This window comes from Humulus lupulus, chromosome 7, assembly GCF_963169125.1.
Source record: "Humulus lupulus chromosome 7, drHumLupu1.1, whole genome shotgun sequence".
Classification (NCBI taxonomy): domain Eukaryota; kingdom Viridiplantae; phylum Streptophyta; class Magnoliopsida; order Rosales; family Cannabaceae; genus Humulus; species Humulus lupulus.
Genome location: NC_084799.1, coordinates 143,166,546 through 143,187,053, shown reverse-complemented (window position 1 = coordinate 143,187,053; position 20,508 = coordinate 143,166,546). Strand labels below are relative to the sequence as shown.

General features: G+C 37.8%; 1 protein-coding gene across 1 annotated transcript; it reads right to left on the bottom strand.

Annotated features, from left to right (window-relative positions):
- Window positions 1-16,229: 16,229 nt before the first annotated feature.
- Window positions 16,230-20,221, bottom strand: LOC133792249 (transcriptional corepressor SEUSS-like). Its single transcript, XM_062230156.1, has 4 exons — window positions 20,046-20,221; window positions 17,575-17,668; window positions 17,029-17,098; window positions 16,230-16,315 (listed from the first exon to the last, which is right to left on the bottom strand). Exons 1-4 carry the CDS (start codon window positions 20,219-20,221, stop codon window positions 16,230-16,232), a joined length of 426 nt encoding a protein of 141 aa, XP_062086140.1.
- Window positions 20,222-20,508: the final 287 nt, after the last annotated feature.

Here is a 20,508-nt window from a genome sequence, read left to right as displayed (position 1 = left end):
GCTAGTCTTATGGGGCAGAAAATATTTTGCAAAGAATGCTTTTGTCATTTCGTCCCATGTTTTGATAGATCTAGGCCTTAAGGAATACAACCAGCCTTTTGCTTTGTCTTTGAGAGAGAAATGAATAAATTTCAATCTCACAATGTTGGTGACATCAGCTTTGTTGTTGAATGTTGCCACCGCCTCTTTGAATTCCCGTATATGCACGTATAGACTCTCATTTTCCAACCCATGGAAGGTTCGTAAGAGGTTAATCATGCCAGGTTTGAAATCGAAATTTAGCATATTGTTGGGATACATTATGCATGAAGGAGTGGCTGTACGCGTAGGATGTAAATAATCTTGTACCCTTCTTGGTTGGACTTCATCTTGATGAGCCATCGTGGGTGGTTCAGGAAGTCTCGGTGAATAAAGTGAATTTGAACGAATGGAAGAAAACGACAAACTAGGAGAGTTTTCTAAAGCTTCTACTTGTTGTCACATGAATCTCCCTAGTGCTTCAATATTTTGTGGCATAAATTTTTGTTATTATTATATTTTTTTATTTTGTAAGTATTATAAGCGCAAGTGTGTAATAGTGTAATACGTATACACAAAAAATGTTTCCAGGCCAATTGGGAAGGCTGCCAAGGTACCATTTTAGGCCTAAGAGCTTTTCTAGAACTCCCCGAGGTTCTTAGAAAAGGTTGGAGGGTAACGCTAACAAAATCCTTATTTAAGAACCAATTTTTCTAAGACAGAACAAGTTTGATTTTTACTGATTTCCAAAATTACACAAATGTTCTCAATACTTTATTTTTATGCTTTAAAATTTTTTGATTTAAAATTTTATGTTTTTTTGGAAAAAGCCTAAATATAGAAAATAAAATTCTAAACCTAAAAGTAAAATAAATAAATAAAAAAAACAATAACAAAATAAATAAATAAATAAAATAAATGAATAAATAAAAAAACTAAAAATAAAAATTACTAAGGAAAAAAAATAAAAGAGAAATTAAAAAAAATTATACTACTTTTTTTTTTAAATAAAAAAAATTAATTTACTATGGAAACCTTTAATTGTAGAATTACCTCCCCGGCAACGGTGCCAAAAATTGATATCGCCCAATAAACTCCTAAGCGGTCACAGTAGTAATCAGGTTATGTCGTATCCACAGAGAGGTAAAATACAAGTAAAAAAAGAAAGATTAGTAAATTGAAAATAATAAATTTTGAAATAATGTAACTTTGAAAAAGAATATATTTTTTTAAACACTAAATAAACAAAATTGTGGAATTAGAATCAGAAAGAAAATATGGAAGACATAAGTTTCATTCATGCAAACATATATATATTTTAATAAAATTGATTCATTCTACTCAACTATAATTCTACACCATTAATTATAGTTGGAAAATATATATAATAAAGCTCACCTTAAAATATGTTCTTAATTAAATTATACTTTAGAACAACAAAATACCAATGGCAGAATGCAGTAAAAAACATATAATATAACAAATATCCTAAATTAAATCAAGAGCCTAAATTATATAAGAAGAGCAAGACTAGACTTATGTAAAAGACACTAATAAATTCATAATAAAAATTAGAAGAAAATAAATTTAATTGTAACAAATATATAGAAACAAAGAAAAAAATATAGAATCAACATAATAAAAATATAATGTGAAACATGAACTTCACTCTAGCCTTTCCACAAGAGAATTTAGCCTAAAATATGCATTGTTTTCACTCAAAAAAGTGTAAAAGAAATGATAGAAAAATAAGAAAAAAAAGTTTTTCTCTCTAACTATACTCTCCACACTTAATTCCACATCCTGATACCTTTTTACTAAATTTGGTCTTTATTTATAGTGAAAATTTGACCCAAAATGTGTTAAAGTCATGTACAAAGGAGTGGGAAAAATGGCTACAAAAATGATGGAAGGGGGACAGGTGGTGTTGGACCGTGGGGGACAGCTGAACGATGTGGCAACCCTTGGTTGGCTCGGCTTCAGGCATGGTAGAAGCGCATGGGATCGTGTCAAGCCAAAGGGGCCCGCTGCGTCAGGAGGTGGCAGCGCGTCAGGCGGCTTGTCAGACGAAGTCAGGCGGTTGCAGCTCGGCTTGGCAGAGGGCTTGACTTTGACTTGCGTGGCTCAGCAGCTTAAGGCTTTGGGCCTGGGGTCGGCCTGGGCTTATTTGGGCCACTTCATCTTCAAAAAATGCCATTTTTTCATGCTTTCTTCAATTTTAATTATTTTTTCTTCTTTCTTTTTCTTTGTGTCAAAATACATTTTATTTTCTGAAAATTAAACACAAATTAAATTAAAATTAATATTTTCAAATATAAAATATATGACAATAAATCCATGAAATTATTAATTGAAACTTAATTAATTTTAAACTTTAAGACTAATAAAATGATATTTTTGAGCACTAATCACCCTCCTTCTAAGAATTTCGTCCTCGAAATTTACCTAAATAACTCGGGATACTGATCCCACATCGATGACTCAAGCTCCCAGGTCGCTTCTTCGACCCTGCTATTCCTCCACAACACTTTGACTAGAGAAATCGTCTTGTTCCGTAGAACCTTGTCTATCCTATCGAGGAAATGAACTGGTTGCTCCTCATATGACAAGTTTGTCTGCAACTCTAAATCCTCATACTTCAACACGTGAGTCGTATCTAAGGTGTACTTTCGAAGCATAGAAAATTTGAATAAGTCATGAACTACAGATAATGACGGTGGCAGTGCCATCCTATAGGCCACTAGTCCATTCCTCTCCAGGATCTAAAATGGTCCTATGAACCTAGGGCTCAGCTTGCCCTTTTTCCCAAACCTTCTCACCTCTCAAAGTGGTGAGACTCGTAGAAACACGTGGTCCCCTACTTAGAACTCCACGTCCCTATGCTTAGGATCACCATAACTTTTCTGCTGCTCTGCGAAGTGAGCATTCTTTATAGCCTTATTAGTCCTCTAAACCATCTCTGATCCCAAATACTTCCTCTCACCCATCTCATCCAAATGAATGTGCGATCTACATCTCCTTCCATACAACATCTCGTATGGAGCTACTCCAGTCGTTGATTGATAACTGTTGTTATATGAAAAATCAATCAACGGGAGGTACTTACTCCAAGACCCTTCAAATTCTATCACACATGCCCTAAGCATGTCTTCCAATACCTGAATCGTCCTCTCAGACTGTACATCGATCTGAGGATGAAAGGCCGTACTGAACTTCATTTGAGTCCCCATAGCCTTCTGCAAACCACCCAAAAACTTGGAGGTGAATATGGGATCCCGATCTGATACAATAGACTTGGGAACCCGAGGGAGACGTACAATCTCCCTCACGTACAGCTCTGCATACTGATCCACAGTATAGGTCGTCTTCACTAGCAGAAAGTGAGCTGACTTGGTGTATCTGTCTACTATTACCCACACCAAGTCATGTAGCCCCACTGTTCTGGGTAAACCTCCCACAAAATCCATAGTAATGTCTTCCCATTTCCACTCGGGAATACCCAAAGGTTGTAGCAACCCCATTGGTCCCTGATGCTCAGCCTTCACGTGCTGACAGGTTAAACACTTAGTAACGTACTCCACTACATCTTTCTTCATCCCAAGCCACCAATATAACATCCATAGATCCTGATACATCTTTGTGGTGCCTGGATGGAGTGAGTACGGTGTAGTATGAGATTCATCTAATATCTCTCGTCTAATACCCATATCTTTTGGAACACAAATCCGACCCTTATATCGTAGTAGCACTGTCTCTTAAATAGAATAATCCTTAGCTATCCCAGCTAAGGCATTCCCTCTAACCTCCTGCAACTGTACATCATCCATGTGACCCTCTCTTATCCTCTCCAGAAGGGTTGACTGTAAAGAGATATTGGCCAACCGACCCGCAACCAACTCTATCCTCACTCTAGTCATCTTCTCTGCCAACTCCTTTGATATCTATGTAGAGCTAAAAAACTGTCTCGGGCCTCTCCGACTCAACGCATCTACCACCACATTGGCTTTTCCTGGATGGTAAAGGATATGACAATCATGGTCCTTTACCAACTACAGCCAACGTCTCTGCCTCATATTTAGGTCCTTTTGGGTTAAGAAATACTTCAAGCTCTTATGATCGGTGTATATCTCACACTTCTCCCCATATAGATAATGTCGCTAAACTTTAAGTGCGCATACCACCGCTACCAATTCTAGGTCATGGGTAGGGTACCGTTCCTCATAATCCTTCAGCTACCATGACGCATAAGCAATAACCTTCTCATTTTGCATCAACATGCATCCCAAACCCATCTCGATGTGTCATAATATACCACAAATTTCCCTCCCTCTGAAGGAAGAATCAACATTGGAGCAGTAATCAACCATCGCTTCAATTCCTGGAAGCTATTCTCACACTTATCTGACAAGGTGAACTTCCGATTCTTCAGTGTCAATTCGATCATCGGTGCAGCAATCTTCGAGAATCCTTCCATAAACTGTCTGTAATAACCTGCTAATCCAAGGAAGCTCCTAACCTCTGAGGCATTCCTTGGCCTTGGCCAATCTCTCATTGCCTCCGCCTTATCTAGATCCACCTTGATCCCATCTTCATCAACAATGTGTCCATTGAATGTCACTTCTGGTAACCAGAACTCGCACTTCTTAAACTTGGTACACAACAATGCTTTCTTAATCTCTGGAAGACCTTTCAGAGATGCTATTCATACTCTGCCTCTAAACTAGAGTAAACCAAAATGCCGTCGATGAAGACAATCACAAACTGATCTAAGAAGTCCTTGAACACCCTGTTCATCAAATCCATGAATGTTGCTGGGGCATTGGTCAAACCAAATGACATGAACAAGAACTCATAATGGACAGTCTTTCCTCAAGTGGCTGACACTCCCACAAACAAAACATGCTCTGACTCTGCACTCCCTCAGATGTTATCACCTGCACCGTGGACACTCTAGGAATCTTCTCCAGTTCTCTCCCCCGCCCTGACAGCTACCAAAGGCACCCTATGCCCTCCTATATGAACAAGGAGGAACAAAAGAATCAGGGGCCTTTCTCTTTTGCTCATTAGGGCCACTAACTCGGCCAGAACCAGGGAAGGGTGGCACCACCCTCCAAGCATCTTGCCTTGTTGCACCTTCCTCCCATATCTGATCTTTAGCACCCTCAGCAGTAAGGGATATTTCCACTTCCTAACCATAAGTTGTAGTCCTTGGAACCAGTTTTATCTTGACATCCCGATCTATCATTACATTCAACCTCTGTATAAATCGATCTCTCCTTGCCATATCAGTAGGCACTAGATCCGGTGCGAACTTAGCCAACCGATCAAACTTCAAAGCATACTTAGTAACAGTCATCGTGTTTTGAGTTAGGATGGTGAATTCATTTGCCTTTACAGCTAGAACTGCAACATTGTAGTACTTCTCATTAAAGACATCCCTGAACTCATTCCAAGTCATAGTAGCCACATCTCTCCTCTGAGACAACACTTCCCAGATGCGGGCATCATCTCGCAACATATAACTGGGACAAGCCACCCTCTCATTTCCTTCCACCCTCATAAAATCCAATATGGAAGAAATCATGTTCATCCACTAGTTTTCCCATAGTGGGTCTAGACTGCCCACAAAGGTGGGAGGGTGCAGCTTCCTGAACCTCTCATACAAAGGATCCCACCTATTCTCCATCACAGGCTGGGCTAACACTGGTGCCACACCCTGTAAAGCCTGTACTCCAAACTCCCGAGGAGAAGCCTACTGCCTCATCTCTTCGAGTTCATCTTCAGTTCTCTGAAGTCTAGCTTGCATTTCTACAAACATCTGCTGCCAGTTCTGTAGGGCAGGTGGAGGGTCCTGACCCTGGTCATTATCTTCGGCCATATTACCGCAAAATCTAGTTGATCGCTGAGGCATAACTTCAATATGCCTGTAATCAATGACGCCACACATTAGGCATGATAACAACATGCAAAGAAACCACCTCCCAGATAAACTGATCACACACAAATATCAAACAAACACAATGCACACACATCATAATCATATAGCAGTCAAAGGGGCCATGTCCTAGCATCATATATACTCATCATGCTCTCTATATATATGTTGACGTGGTTTTTTGCCAATAGTAGATTAAGAAATCAAATAGGTAGATTAGTGCTAAATGATAAACCTTAAGGAAATAATAAAAAATCTCTCGAACACACAACTTTTACGTGGTTCAGTGGTTAAACTCCACCTAGTCCACGAGATAATGTTATTGTATTTCTCTATCAATTTTTGCAGAGTTTTAGTAATACAAAAATGGTCATCCCCTTCCCTGTCCATTATTCCTGATATTTATAGAGGAATTTCCTAGACAGGTTTAGGTAATCGCGTGAATTAATAAGGTATACATTTAATACAAATTATTCCCAATTACATTAGATATGGAATAGAATATACTAGTGCTATCTCGGATAATAAATGATAGATATGTGATATAGCTTGGGCATTAATGAGCGTATAGGGAGCCTCTGAATCTCTTGGGATCCTTCAGCGTGTGTTCCATCCAGGTTTCCATGAGCTGAATATATCACCCGAGCTCATGTTCAAAGTCTATCTGAACCCTTGCTTGCAATAAACTCAGAGCGCCCAAAGTTGGATCGGGTCATTATAAGTCTCGAACTCAATTGTTATCCTATGTGGCGGTCTGATAATAACATGTGCTTCATGTACGAATTGGACTGAGTCTCGAGCTGCTCACATCATCGTTAACCAAATATCATACTTGGCTATTTTTACACATATTCATCTGCCAGCTGTACCCGAGCTGAGTAATTGAACTCATGCTAATTTTAGGGTACAAAATTTTCCCCCAAGCTCCTGCTTGTGCTTGATGTCATCATTTTTTGACATGAACAATAGGGGTTTTTAGGCTTTTTCCATGTAAAATCGTGCTTGCCCACTACTCAAGTACTGGCACATGGCTACCTGCAATTGGCGTCTGTTCGGGTTTCGAGGACTGTGACAACTGTCATGTCAACTTTTTGCCGCCGTATGGTATATTTAATCTTGGCCTTTAGATCTTGAGCTGACCCAATCGAATGACCTGAATTAATTCCTGTAGTTTACGTATAAATAAGGTGATCAGAATTGAACCCTCACCACCTTTCCATTCAAAAAATTTCCTTTTTAAAAAAACAAAGTTTCCCTTTTTCTTCTCCAACTTCTCCCTAAAGCTCTCTATCGCCTTTCGGATTCTCAAAGGCTTTCAAGAAATTTCCTGTGGAATTATAAAAATCTTCTCTGAACCGATCATATCATCTATAAGTATTTCCTCATCTGGTTTTAGTTTTTCAACTCCTTGTTTTCCAATGAGTTTTTTTTTTCTACTGTGAAATACATCCTTTGCCCAATGTCGTTTACGATACGTCCATTTGTAAATAGGTGATAGGATTCAATTTAGGCTAAATGAACGATATTAGGCTTATTTAGAAACAAGGTTTTAATAAAAGTGGGCAAACTTTCTAGGTTTTCCAAAGAAAATTATAATGGTATATAGATTTGAATACCTGTTTAGGGTGTAGAAGTCGAAGGGGTTTTAGGTTAGGTTCTAGGTAGCTTAAAGGTTACAATTCCTTAGGCGGTTTTGCATTAAACCACTTTCAAAAGGAAAGTAGTGGGTGTGATAGATCTGAAACACGACTCCCGAAGTATGGGAATTTTAAGAAATCGAAGCACATGGCCTAGGACCACGCGTTGAGGCTAGGACACAGCTTAGCTCGTATAATTTTCAAATCCCGAAAGTAAACAACTTAAACCTTTGGACTTCCCTATCTCCACAACCTTAGCTAGAAATCATCTTAGGTCGCTTACTAATAGGCCGCTTTGTTGTCAGGAGATCCAAATTATGGCACCCGCAAAGAAGAACGTTGTGAGCTCCTCTGCTCAGAGCATAGACAAGAGAAAGCAGGTCGCCTATGACTCTCCCATCCCTCATTTCAGACCTATGGTGGATAGAGAAATCGTGTTCGACCCCGATGCATTCTTCGAGGCCGAGCACATAGTCTCCTGGATAACAACTTAGGGGACAGTTAACAAGATCCTGCTGAGTCATATGATAGAGATGGGAGCTGATGGCCTTCTTTCTCGACATGCGTTGGAGGGAAAGTGGAGTTGTGCCCCCCTCAAAGATGATTACGGGGCTTTGAGTGATGAGAACTTGAAGGCTGGTGCCTTCCTCTAATTGGACCAGTATTTCGTAGACTTTCTGAACTACATCAAACTTGCTCCATTCCAGCTCCCCCAAACTCATATAGGATTTTGGCGGGGTTAAAGTATTTTTTCTAAGGCACGAGTGGGAGGATCCCACTTCAACAGAGATCATGTACTTCTTCTGCCTCAAAGCAAGTCCCAACCAGAAGGGGCGAGGTGATGGTTTCTACTACCTCACTTGTTTTCCCAACTCCGCCTTTGTCATTGACCTCCCTAGCCACCCAAATGACTATAAATATTTGTTCTTTTTGTCAAATGGGTTCAAGTACTGCGACCATCGATACTTCAACTGCCCTTGTAAGTCTTCTATCTTTATGTAGTCGGCACATGAAATTTTTACCACTTATGCACTATATATATTTTTTGTTTAAGGATTCTGACTGAATTCGTTCTTTATGCGGTTGTATTCATGTGGACAGAGTGGTCGTGACCCTTGTGGGTCAGTATGAGACCTTGTCTAGTCTTCCTCCTAGGGAGAAAGACTATCGTCAGATTGTGAATGACACCACCATGGTGGCTTGCAATCTGATCAGCAAGGACCAGACACTAGCTTTGAGGACTCGAGCTCCTCTTCCAGTCGTCCCCAAGCTCTCTCCTCCTCAAGAGGCATTGCAAGCCAATGAGGACATCAAGGAGGAAGAAGATATGGCACTGCTAGAGCGCAAAAGGTAAGCTCCTGAAGATAATCAGGGGCCCAATCCCGAGTGAGCTGCGTTCGGGGCAGGAACTGACCCTTCCGGCCAAGGTAACCCATACCCCTATAGAGAGTTAGATCGGGTTGCTGCCAGCTATAAGATAATTTAGTTCAACTCTAACCAGCTTGTTAGTCATCACCCCACTGACCTAGATCTAAACACAACCCTCCTCTAGTGCATGGACCATTTAGTGGTACGCTATGACCACAACTATCCCAAAGGTGCCATCATAGTTGACAACACTCTTCATTTTAGGTCCACCATTTTTTAGGAGTATGGGACAAACCGTAGGTCCTGGCCTTCCCTTCATGAGGGTGCGTATGCCCTTGGCTTTAGGTAGTATGTAGATGAGTCTAGCCTCGAAGAAGGTCCTAAACCTCCTTGGATCCAGGAGGTCATAGTTTTGGATTCTCCCTTTCCTTCGTTAATCCAAGAGTTGGAGGTTGTGCCTAGCCCAGTCAATAACCCCGAGCTGATCATAATAGATTCCTCCCCTAGCCCGAAGGGTAGGGTTCTTTCTTTTTTCTTGTGTTTATAATACTTTTGAATAATTACTTCTGTAAACTAAATCCTCTGCTCACTCTTTTTCAGGTGAAGAGATGGTGCTGCCAGGAGCCTTTGAGGGATGCTTTTAAGGCTGGCAGGACCAAAGCTGGTCCCGTGGTGAAGAGACCCAGGGTGACAAAGAAAACAGATTCGAAGACTGGGGGTACCTCTGAGTCTCTGGCTAAAGACAAGGGTTCCAGCTCCACTCGGGAGCAGCCACAAAAGAAACTTCCCCCAGCTCCAGTAACAATGATCACAATTCAACAAGCTCCTCCTCCTCCTCCTCGACACATAACTCCCTCAAATCCACAAGTGATCCAAAGCGAGGCTCCTACTTTCTAGATTTTGGTCAAGCCACTCGACCTGAACAATATCCCTGAGGCCTTTCGGGGTATTGTGTACGAGACAACAAGCCACATGGCCGGCCACGACTACAAAGCCCACGCCAGCGACTTAGGGGCTATAGAGGAGAGGACTCCTGAGGGCGTCCTTGAATTTGCCTTGGGGATGAACCTCACTGTGAGTCCCTCTCACCCTCCTAACTTTTTCTTTTTCTTTACTTAGTTTTTTTTTATATAAAGTATTCTTGACTTGCTTTATTCTGAAGTCTATCCTGGCCCAATTTTGAGGAATTGCTAGAGTTAACGCCAAGGACGAGGAGCTCCGAGCTGCCTTGGGCACCACTCAAGACGGTGAACAAGCTGTCAAAGCCGCCCTGGTTTCTTCCCAGGTGGGAGAGTGGTCTGCAAAAGTTGCCATGTTTGCCTCCCAGGATCAGGTCGTGGAGGTGAGCCGTCGCATGGATCAGCTTTAGACCAAAAATGAAGAACTCAAGAAGAAGCTGATCAAGGTCAAGGCTAAGGCCAAAGAGGAAGCTGCGGAGTCATCGACTCAAATGGAGGAGATGCTTTACCGTTGCTGGGCTTTCAACCAGGAAGATAACTTCTCTTTCATGCAACCTGAGCTATGGGACCCATATCTTGCTTGGTTCAAGATTCGATTCTCACAGGAACCCTCGGAGACCGATGAAGCTTCTAGAGCTGCTGAGGGGGATGGTGAGGAGGTGACTTCTCTTGAGCTAGATAGATTTTGTCAATATCTTAGTTTATCAAAGATTTTACTCGCTTATTTGCACCATACCTGTTAAGAATCAGGTCTCAGACTTGGTTATGTCCAAGAGTTTTTTTTATAAGCTTAATAGCATCGTATCTGTTAGGAATCAGGCCCCGAACCTGGTTATATCTAGGGTTTTAGTGATTTCTCAAACTTAGTTCATGTTAGGTTTGTTGAAAATTCGAGCTTTTAAAAAGCCGTTGAATAATCAATTTCTCCAAAGTCTAAGTTTTAATCCTCATTCGAATAAGTTGAACTCTCTTAGAAATTCTCCTCGGTTATGTGCCCCCCCAAGCAACCAGAACATATAAGTGTTCTTGGTTGCTTTTACACAGCGAGCTCGTAATAACAAAACAATAAAATTGGTTATTTAATAATCCAACTGTTATTAAATTGAAATGGCTTTCATAAATAAGCCTTACATAAATGGTAACTCTAAAAAATTTTGTAACGCCCTGGATAGCCAGGACCGTTACACTGTGTGTTTATAAAGTGCCAGACTTGCTAATCAAGTCATTTAATTAAAATCGTGTTGCAGAAGCTACAAAGGATCTAGGGTTAAAAGCGTTTTGATCTTGAAAGCCACACTTTTCATTAAGAAACACTATCTGGTTACACGGAATCCCAAAAATACAAGTTTAAAGATCGTTTACAAAAGTTGTGAGACTCAGATACAATAACCAGCCATACTAAGGCAAAACAAGAAGTTAGGTTATCCCTGTCCTGGTCCACTCCTCAATCGTGGTGATCGAACAGCTGGCTATGTACATTTTACCTCGGAGCTCTCCACCTCAGGCTTGGTCCAGCTTGCCCTTGCCTTTACCCGCACCACGTAGCACCCGTGAGCCAAGGCCCAGCAAGAAAACACAATATCAACAGAGCATAAGCAATTATCAGACAAGTCAATATCTCACGTTGCATAACATAGCCTCAGTCAGATAACCATTCAATATAGTCAAGTATTCCACATACTAAGCATATCAACTCATAACATGCACACTTTATAAATGATAACCTGGGCTAGCGCTCACAGGCTGCTCCCTCTGTTATCCCAGTGTTCATGGCTCCCAGTGGCCGAATCGCGCTCTGTGCGCTGATAGTATGTACGACACTCTTAGGCCGCTTTTACATGTCCCATGGCGTGATACCAACATTGACACGATACAACTCTCGGGAGCACTTAGTCCCATCACAATCATATAACCGGGTGTAGTTTTCTTACCTTTCAATTCAATAGCTTTGATCCCTCGACTCCTTGAGCACGATCCCCCTCGAGCCCCCGAGCCCTAGCGCTCACCTAAACACAATCATAGCCAAGGTCATCATCAACCCTCAAGTTAAAAACCTAACCCCGGGGCCAATCCCGAGCCCCCGGGATGTCCTAGTTCCACCAAACAAGTTGGTGGAATCAAACCCCAAACCCTAGGTCAAAAACCCTTGCAAACAACCCAAAAATCCCCTTCATGAGGCAGGGTAGCGCTACAGCACTCTTGGGAGGGCACCACAGCGCTACAAACAGAAGCCAAAAACCCTTCAGCAAAATGGCCTAGTGCTACAGCGCCCAAAGGCTAGCGCTGTAGCGCTAGTCACAGACAGCCCTGCACTGATTTTTCCCTTTTGCGATTTCTTCGAACCAACCTCAACCAAACCTCTTCCAACTCTTACCCAAACTCAAAAAAAACCTCATAAACACACTCCACTCATCCCAAGCACCCCAAACACCTAAAACCCAAACACATGCATCCACAAACTCAGATTTCACCATAATCACTTCCAAGCTCTAAAACCCAGTAAAAACCAGCTGAACATCAAAGTTTAGAGTTTAGACCTTATACCTTTGATAGAATTTCAACCACAAGCTTCTTCTAGACTCCTTTGGCTTGCTCCTCCTCAGCCTTAAGTCTAAATTCCCTAAGGTTCCATCCAATTTCAACTTAAGCACCACAACTCAAAATCCAGAAACTGAAACTGAAACTAAAGAATTCTAAGTCTTACCTCAAGTGTTGATGAACCCTTGCTAAACCTCTGTTAATTCCTCAGTCTTAGGTTAGGATCCTTGATGCCTATTTAATCCCAGCTCTCCTCTGAGCTTTACTCCAGAAATGCTCAAGAAATAAGTGAAGGAAGTACAAACCGACCTAGAGAATTCTCTCTGTTTTCTCTCCTTTCTTTTCCCTTCCTTTTCCTTCTTTTTCAGACTTCTTTGATATTCTACAAATTCCACTAACATAAATCCTTAGTATAATCTAACTTCTGTAAAGAAAATGACCATTATACCCTCCCTATTAATTCTAACCCTTTAGTCCACTTAAGGGCATTCTAGTCATTTCACCCAATTCCCGCTAATTCCTCGAGTGTCTTTATTATTCCCCGCTTAATTCCCGATACCTAATTAATCACCAATGGTATTCCTCAATGTCAAAATAGACTCCAATATATCCACCAAACTCCCATTTATACCCCTAAGCTCACCCCGAGCCGGGTATAAATCCCCGCTATGACTTTTCTGCTACTTTGCTCACTAGGATCGTCTTGAGTCACAGATCATAGATATATCCACATAATAATGTGGTCTCGAAAATTATCACATATGTCAAAGCAGTTATGCCCATAATGGCCAAAATTACGGTTATGCCCTTCTAACCTAATCAGGGCCTATATGCATACTAACACACATAGTCATGCATCTCAAATATTCAAGTAATCATATAACATGCTTTAAATCATAATCATGCATCTTAATCATTAAATTCACACATAATCCCCATTATGCCCTCCAGACACACTAATCAAGGCCCTTAAGCCTTATTAGCGAATTTGGGTCGTTACAAAATTAAAGACAACAAAACTATTGATAATACTGTTTTAAGTGTAGGGCATTCCAGGTCCGTGGGACTATCTCTATAACCTAATATGATCCTTCCCAGTTCGGCCCTAACGCCCCATCTTTGGGATCTTTATTTGCCAAAAAGACCCTTCAGAGAACCAGATCGCATAATTCGAGTCTGCGTGCCTTAACTTCTGAATTGAAATATCAAGCAATCTTTTGTTGATAATGGGCGAGCTATAATTGCGATGCCTCTCATTTTTTCTTCGATCAAAATGAGGGATGCACTAAGTAGCTCGTGGTTATGATATTGGTGAAATGTCTTTTTTATGTGGGTTGTTACCGTTGCCTCAATTAGGAGCATAGCCTCGCTTCCAAAGGTTAGGGAAAAAGGGGTATGTCCCGTAGAAGTTCTATGTGAGGTCCGATAGGAGTGTGTGACTTGAACTATTGATTGGTTTGTGCAGAATATATGTCCTTATCTGCCACATTTGAATTCAAAACAAAAATGTGGGTACTTGTGGGAGCTGCTCGGGCCATAATCCCTTGGCCTCATCTAGTCTTCTCTTCAAGCTTGCCTTCAGGGTCTTATTTACAGCCTCAACCTACCCATTGGCTTGTGGGTATGCTACTGACGAGAAAGTCTTGGTTTTGCCACATTTTTCACAAAATTTTGTTAAGAGATCAATATCGAACTGAGTTCCGTTGTGTGACACGATCTTTTAGGGAGTCCAAATCAATAGATGGTATTCTTCACAACAAAATCCAAGACTCTCTTCGAGGTGATGGTTGCCAAAGGTTCAGCCTCTACCTACTTCGTGAAATAATCGATCACCGCTACTGCATAATGAACCCCTCCTTTTCCCATTGGTAGAGAACTTATCAAATTAGTTACCCATGCTGCAAATGGCCAAGGGGATGAGATCATGGTTAGCTCGTCTGGAGCATCTCAGGCAACTATGGAGAAACGCTGGCATTTGTCGCACTTTATTTTATTTGTTTTCTTTCTTAGTTTTTAGTCTAAATCAAATTATCACCATTTGTTTTACCCAAATTATTAAGTGTTGATTTTTCCCAATTTGTTGCTAATTCAATCCATGTCTAGACGATACTCAATTATCATTATAATACTTATTGACTGTGTACACTTGCAATTTATTGATAAAATTTTATCACAACAATACATATACTTAATTCAAGACCATATCAATAATATTGGATCTTCATGATAAATGACATGTATAATTAAATACATATATGAGTGGAAAATATTAACTTTATTTAATTAACAGTCATCGTTCATACAGAAATGCGCTTTAAGGGCACAAATCCCAACAATCTCCCACATGCCCTAAAGCAAATGAGACATGTTGCGTAATTCTATATCTAAGAAATGACTATCAAAATATTGAGGATCAAGCAAAGGTAAGTCTTTCTCCAAAATCAGGCAGTGTCTTTGTAAATGGATCAACATGGTTGTTTGCTGATTCAATCTTTTGAACGATTACATCGCCTCAATGTACTATCTCTCTTATGAGATAGTACTTACGCTCTATAAGCTTTCCTTTCTTATGGTTTCTCTGTTCTCTTGAGTTAGAAACCACTCTGCTGAAGTCACAATAGAGTACAATTGGTTTATCAATATATGAAACAATTTCAAGATCACCCAAAAACTTCCTGAGTCATATAGCCTCCTTAGTAGCTTTGCTTGCAGCTACATATTCTACTTCCATGGTGGAGTCAGCAATGCAAGCATGATTTATACTCCTCCATATATTTAACACCCTAGTTAGCTAAGACCGTTACACTATATGTTTAAAATAGTGCTTAACTTGCTAAGCAAGTAATTTTGGACTTAATTAAAGACTAAGTCAAGGTTAGGTATTAAAAATTTTGGTCAACAAAGTGACTATTTTTCAATAAAAATATTAAGTTTATACACGAGATCATAAAAATGGTTACAGACTGATAAAAGACCAATGGAATACAAATTAGCCGGCCTACGTGGTAAAATACGGTTCAACCCTAGTTCCTCCGAGGCTATCCCGGCCTTGGCGGTCGAGTAGGCTGCATATGTACACACCGCCCCTGACACTACAAGAAAAAACAGTATTCATAATACTTAAAAACTGCTAACCGGGAGTATTGATAACGCTTCTGAAAATGCTAACATAACCCTGTTATTAAAAGTCCTGTCTTTTCTATAACAGTATTCGAATGTTATGTTCGATGTTATCTTAAACTATTCAATAACACATTTTTAGTTGCTATAGTATTCAAATAATAACAGTTAGTTAGAGTATTTAGTTATAAATTTGAAGTTTAATCTTATACTTTTTGCATAACACTTTTCAACTGTTACATTTGATTATTTTGATAGCATTTTTAGTTTGTTATATTATATAAATCATAACTATTTGTTACACTTATAATATGTTTTTAAATCATAACATATAGTAATAAAATTTTTTTAGTTTAGTGTGGATAATATATTTTAAATTTTATTTTGATAAGTATACTTATATGGTTTTTTTTTAATTAAAAGATTTTCATTATTGTATTTTGATAAAAAAAAAACAAAATTAATCATAAAATGTAATTCTCAATAGATTGATAAACCATAAGTATTACATTAAACAATAACTAATTCAAACCATGAATGTGTCTACTTCATGAGATCTTAGTTCTAACTTAAGTTCGAAAGCATAACATAATAAAGTTTTATAATCTTGAACATTTTTTACTTCAAACTATAGTTTGGATGATGTTGTTGCTGCTATTGTAGCTGTTCTACAGATTGTTGTGCTTGACTGTGAACCCCAGATGGCGTACTAGTCCTTCGAGGGAACTTGTTCAAACTCTCTGAAAAATAAATAGAGAAAGATAATCAACAAATATAAAATTGCATGCTAACAAGAATGAAACTATCTTCATAAGAAATCTAATCCAATAACTGAACGAACTTGGTTGGCTCAAGTTGTTAAAAGACATTGAGAGAGTACAATATCATGTCAATGTTTTGTGAGGGAAGTCTGGATGAATTTGTATTGTTTATTTATTATTAAATTATGTGGAGGAGAGTCACTCATGTTAGACAGCTAATAAATTATTTGGTTGATCCTTTGTTGGAGTATAAAGATTGACCTTTTTCCCAAGAAAAAAATTGATGAGTTGGCCACTAGTGCAACTTCACTTGTAAACTAACATTAACATTTGTGTAACAGAGTTGGCCATAGCAGTTATCTAAAACTTATCAATGCACCACAGATAAATTTCACGAGGATATTTTCTGACTCAAATTCCCAAGCTATTTAACTTTCACACAAATCCTTGGACATTATTTTTTTTTTTTAAAAAAAAGAGGGAAATGTGACATGCAAATGCAGACATAACATGCATAATAAACTTTCTACTTTGGAACCAAATTCTTTGCACATTGTTGTAAGCTTAATTTATAAGTAAAAAGATAAGTCGAGTAAGGTAATCCAAAGTAGATCTCAACTTTAAAAAATTATGCATACGAAAAAAATAATAGATAATTAAATCTAAATAGGATTAAGTTTCATTAAACTTACCCATAGGTCCTATCCCTGTTTCTCGACTGTAATCAATCAAGACTTTCATACTATTAACCACTTCAGAAATCTGAAAGGCAAGCATAAATGTAATTAGAATTTAAAAGAGAGGGAAAAAAATAAAAAACAAAAAATCAATAAAATAGTAACCAAAAAGCTACTAATGTAAAAGTTGTCTTAGAGTTGAGTCTGATCATATATTATAACATTTCTAAGTCTTTCTCAATATGCATTCACAAAGTATTACAAACGTAAACCTATTTGGAAAGATGGCTATAACTAAAATACAAGTGATATGAGATATTATATGATATTGTTTGGACACTACAAACTTGTGAAAAGAAACTACTTGAAATATTGTTGTGCTATAAAGATGACATAAAGGTGAAAGTGAAACTTTTTGCCACTGTGTCTCAATAACATTTAATGATATTTCACCAAAAACTAGCAAAATCCCAAAACACATCCACAAATAATTAAATGTCACAATCATAAACAAAAATTGAAACACTAATGATATACATTTTCCTTTAAAGAAAAAATTACCTGCAAGCAGCGTACGTATCTCTTCGTATAGCCTAAATCATTCACCAACGACACCTCCAAAGTTTTTTCCAAATGGCGAGCTGATGCCACAAACCTAACATACAATTAGCCCCATTTAAATCCAGTTAGGACATTTAAAGTCAAGTCAAATCATTAAAGTCATACTGCATAGGAGTCGTAACAAATTGAACACCAATGATCTAAACAAGTACGTGACCCTTATTGGTGTGAAAATTATCCAACACAGAGACTGAAGATATAGAAAGCAACAAGAATTACATCACATTAAGACCTAAATATGTCAAAATAAATAATCCTACTACAGAATTAAGTAATATACCCAAGGGAGCTTGAGAAAAATCAGAAAAACATTATCAAATGCATTATTCTATAAAGAGCTAAGCTAAGAATACTTGCCCTATTTAGAAATGTCAGAATCTATTCATTAACTGCCAAAATTTAACATTGACAATAAAATACATTTATCATATGGGTCACTGTACATATGTAGAGTCCAAGAACTTTACTTAGCTAAGTTAGATAGTAGTATAATAGTAATAATAGTATTATCTTTATGACTGTGGATTTTTTGTTCAGACCGGGATTTAATTGGACACTCATAGTAACACTTGTAGATTTTCTAAGTTTAACCTATAGTTTAAGAATATTAATTTTAACCTAAGGTTTGATTAATATGACTGATATTGATGGTGATATTTATTATATTATAAGGTTTAGATAGACCCAATAAGATAGTAACACTTGTCATATGTATGATTATTAAGAAATTATTATTTTAATGACAAAATAAGAGAAATATAAGACTTAGTCTTCACCAAAATCTAATAGGAGCATGATATTTGTCATAATTTTATTTATTTGTGGATTAGGATGTAAAGAGATTTTTCGTAACTTTAGGGAACTGTAACTTCCGACCTGTTTTTGACCTAGTTATTTTATGAATTTCGAAAAATAGTATTTCTAGAAAGTTGTAGATAATTTAATTAGCTTTCTAACGGTATAAAGAGAGTCCAAATCGAAGTTCTAAAACTCCAGATATATTGATTTTACTGAAGGGGAGTTTAGAGTTACGAGATTTAGGGAGTTAGAAGTTAGGATTCTATTTGTTTTTATTATTTTAAAAATCAAGCTTTGAATCCTTAAATCTCTCTGAAAAATTTGACCAATTCCTAAGCCTTTGGCTGAAGGATATTCAAAATTTTCAATTAAATTTATTATTTTTATTCAAAGCCAAAAAGAAGATTTTTATTCCTAGAACTCTATAAATAGGACCTAGCACCAAGCATTTTTCATTCATTCATCAAGCTAAGTTCAGAGGATACAAGTTGCTAGGTTATTGTGAGAGTGTAAACACTTGGGTTGGTGATTATAAGCTTAATCATTTTTAAGCTTACCAAACACTTGGGAAGTAAGGTTTATAATACATTTCGGTTCAATAAGGTTTAGATTGGTCATAAAGCATTCAAGGTATTCCAAAACTCTAGTTCATTTGATATTATTTTCTTCAAGTTCTTATAGTTTTCTACTCAGCCCCTAACTTTATTCTTTATTCTTGGATAAGAAATCTAAGTTCTTGAGCATAAGGTTTTTGGTAAGTATATTTTGATAACATAGTTCCTTCATCACTTTCATCCCCTTTTCTTCAATATACTCACCCTATTATAAATGGTTTTTAGGAGTGTTCCAAGGTCCCAAATCAGTTCTCATATCCCGGTTATTTTGGTAAGGAAAATAGGATAGGATTTGTGTGCTATATGATTTTATATGTTATCTTATGAATGTGTGTTATGAAAAATGCTATGTTAAGTATGCTTGTAGGCTTGGGCATATGACCTATACAACTAACAAGCCCCAAATAGATTATGGGCATATGACTTACTTAGCTAGCAAGACCCCACTAATCTAATGGGCATATGACTTGTTTAGTTTATGGGACCCCAAGTAATAATGGCCATTATAGTATGTATGTGACATAAGTGTTATGATATGTTTTATGTTACTTTATGAAATTTATGTATATGGTCTATGTGTTAGATTTTCTTTGCTGGGCATTAGGCTCACTCCTTTTATGTTTATATGTGCAGGAAAATAACTTTAGTGGCGGGAAAGGTTCTTGGTAGTTTTGGGCATGTGTGTTGAAGCGGAATGGATTCAAAGAGCTGAGAGTTTCGATTCGAGGATGAAGTCTTTACTTATGTTTTTATGTGTATTTTTCCGCACTTATTTATGTAATCTCTTTTAATTACAATTATGTTATGTTTTTCCTTTTTAAAATAATGGGATCTCATATCCTAACTTGAATTTTATGTAAGTTTGACCTTTGTTTTTACAAGTTTTAATAAAGTTATGATCTTTTTATTTGTAAGTTCTATTAAGGATTAGGGTCTATGTGTATTTTTCATTAATGGTCCAAAGTCTAGAGTAGTTGGGTCATTACAACATAAACCTACATATTACAGTTATTTTGCATCTCTGGAAGTGAGAGATTGGAAGAAGCATTTTGAGTAGCTATTTGATATTTTTGGGTTGCAGTACCAAGCTGACTAACCTGTACAACTAAATAAACATTAGCCACCACTGGACTAACATAACAACAAAAAAGGCCATATGATTCATATTCATCCATATCTTAATTCCAAAAAGAATTACAAGGGAATCCACATCTTAATTAATATATCAGAAACTACGGTTGTGTGAATCCAAATCATTACTGACTATAATCAACATGAACAAATAAGAATTCAGAAATCCAAATATAAATAAGCATAATAGAAAACAAAATGAAGATTCAAACAAAGCTTGGGAACAACTGCAAGATGAAAACTAAAATAAATAAATAATATAACAAGTGAATGCAAAGCCAATCCCATAACTATCATATAAACTATAACTTACCAAAGCTATAAATAAGAA

Excerpts from the sequence above, each read along its gene's own strand:
- LOC133792249 (XM_062230156.1), bottom strand. The coding sequence starts at position 20,221 with ATGGATGAATATGAATCATATGGCCTTTTTTGTTGTTATGTTAGTCCA. Across the intron at positions 17,669-20,045 it reads ATGCAAAATAACTGTAATAT|GTTTGTGGCATCAGCTCGCC; the intron begins GTAGGTTTATGT and ends ATTGTATGTTAG. Across the intron at positions 17,099-17,574 it reads GATACGTACGCTGCTTGCAG|ATTTCTGAAGTGGTTAATAG; the intron begins GTAATTTTTTCT and ends CTTGCCTTTCAG.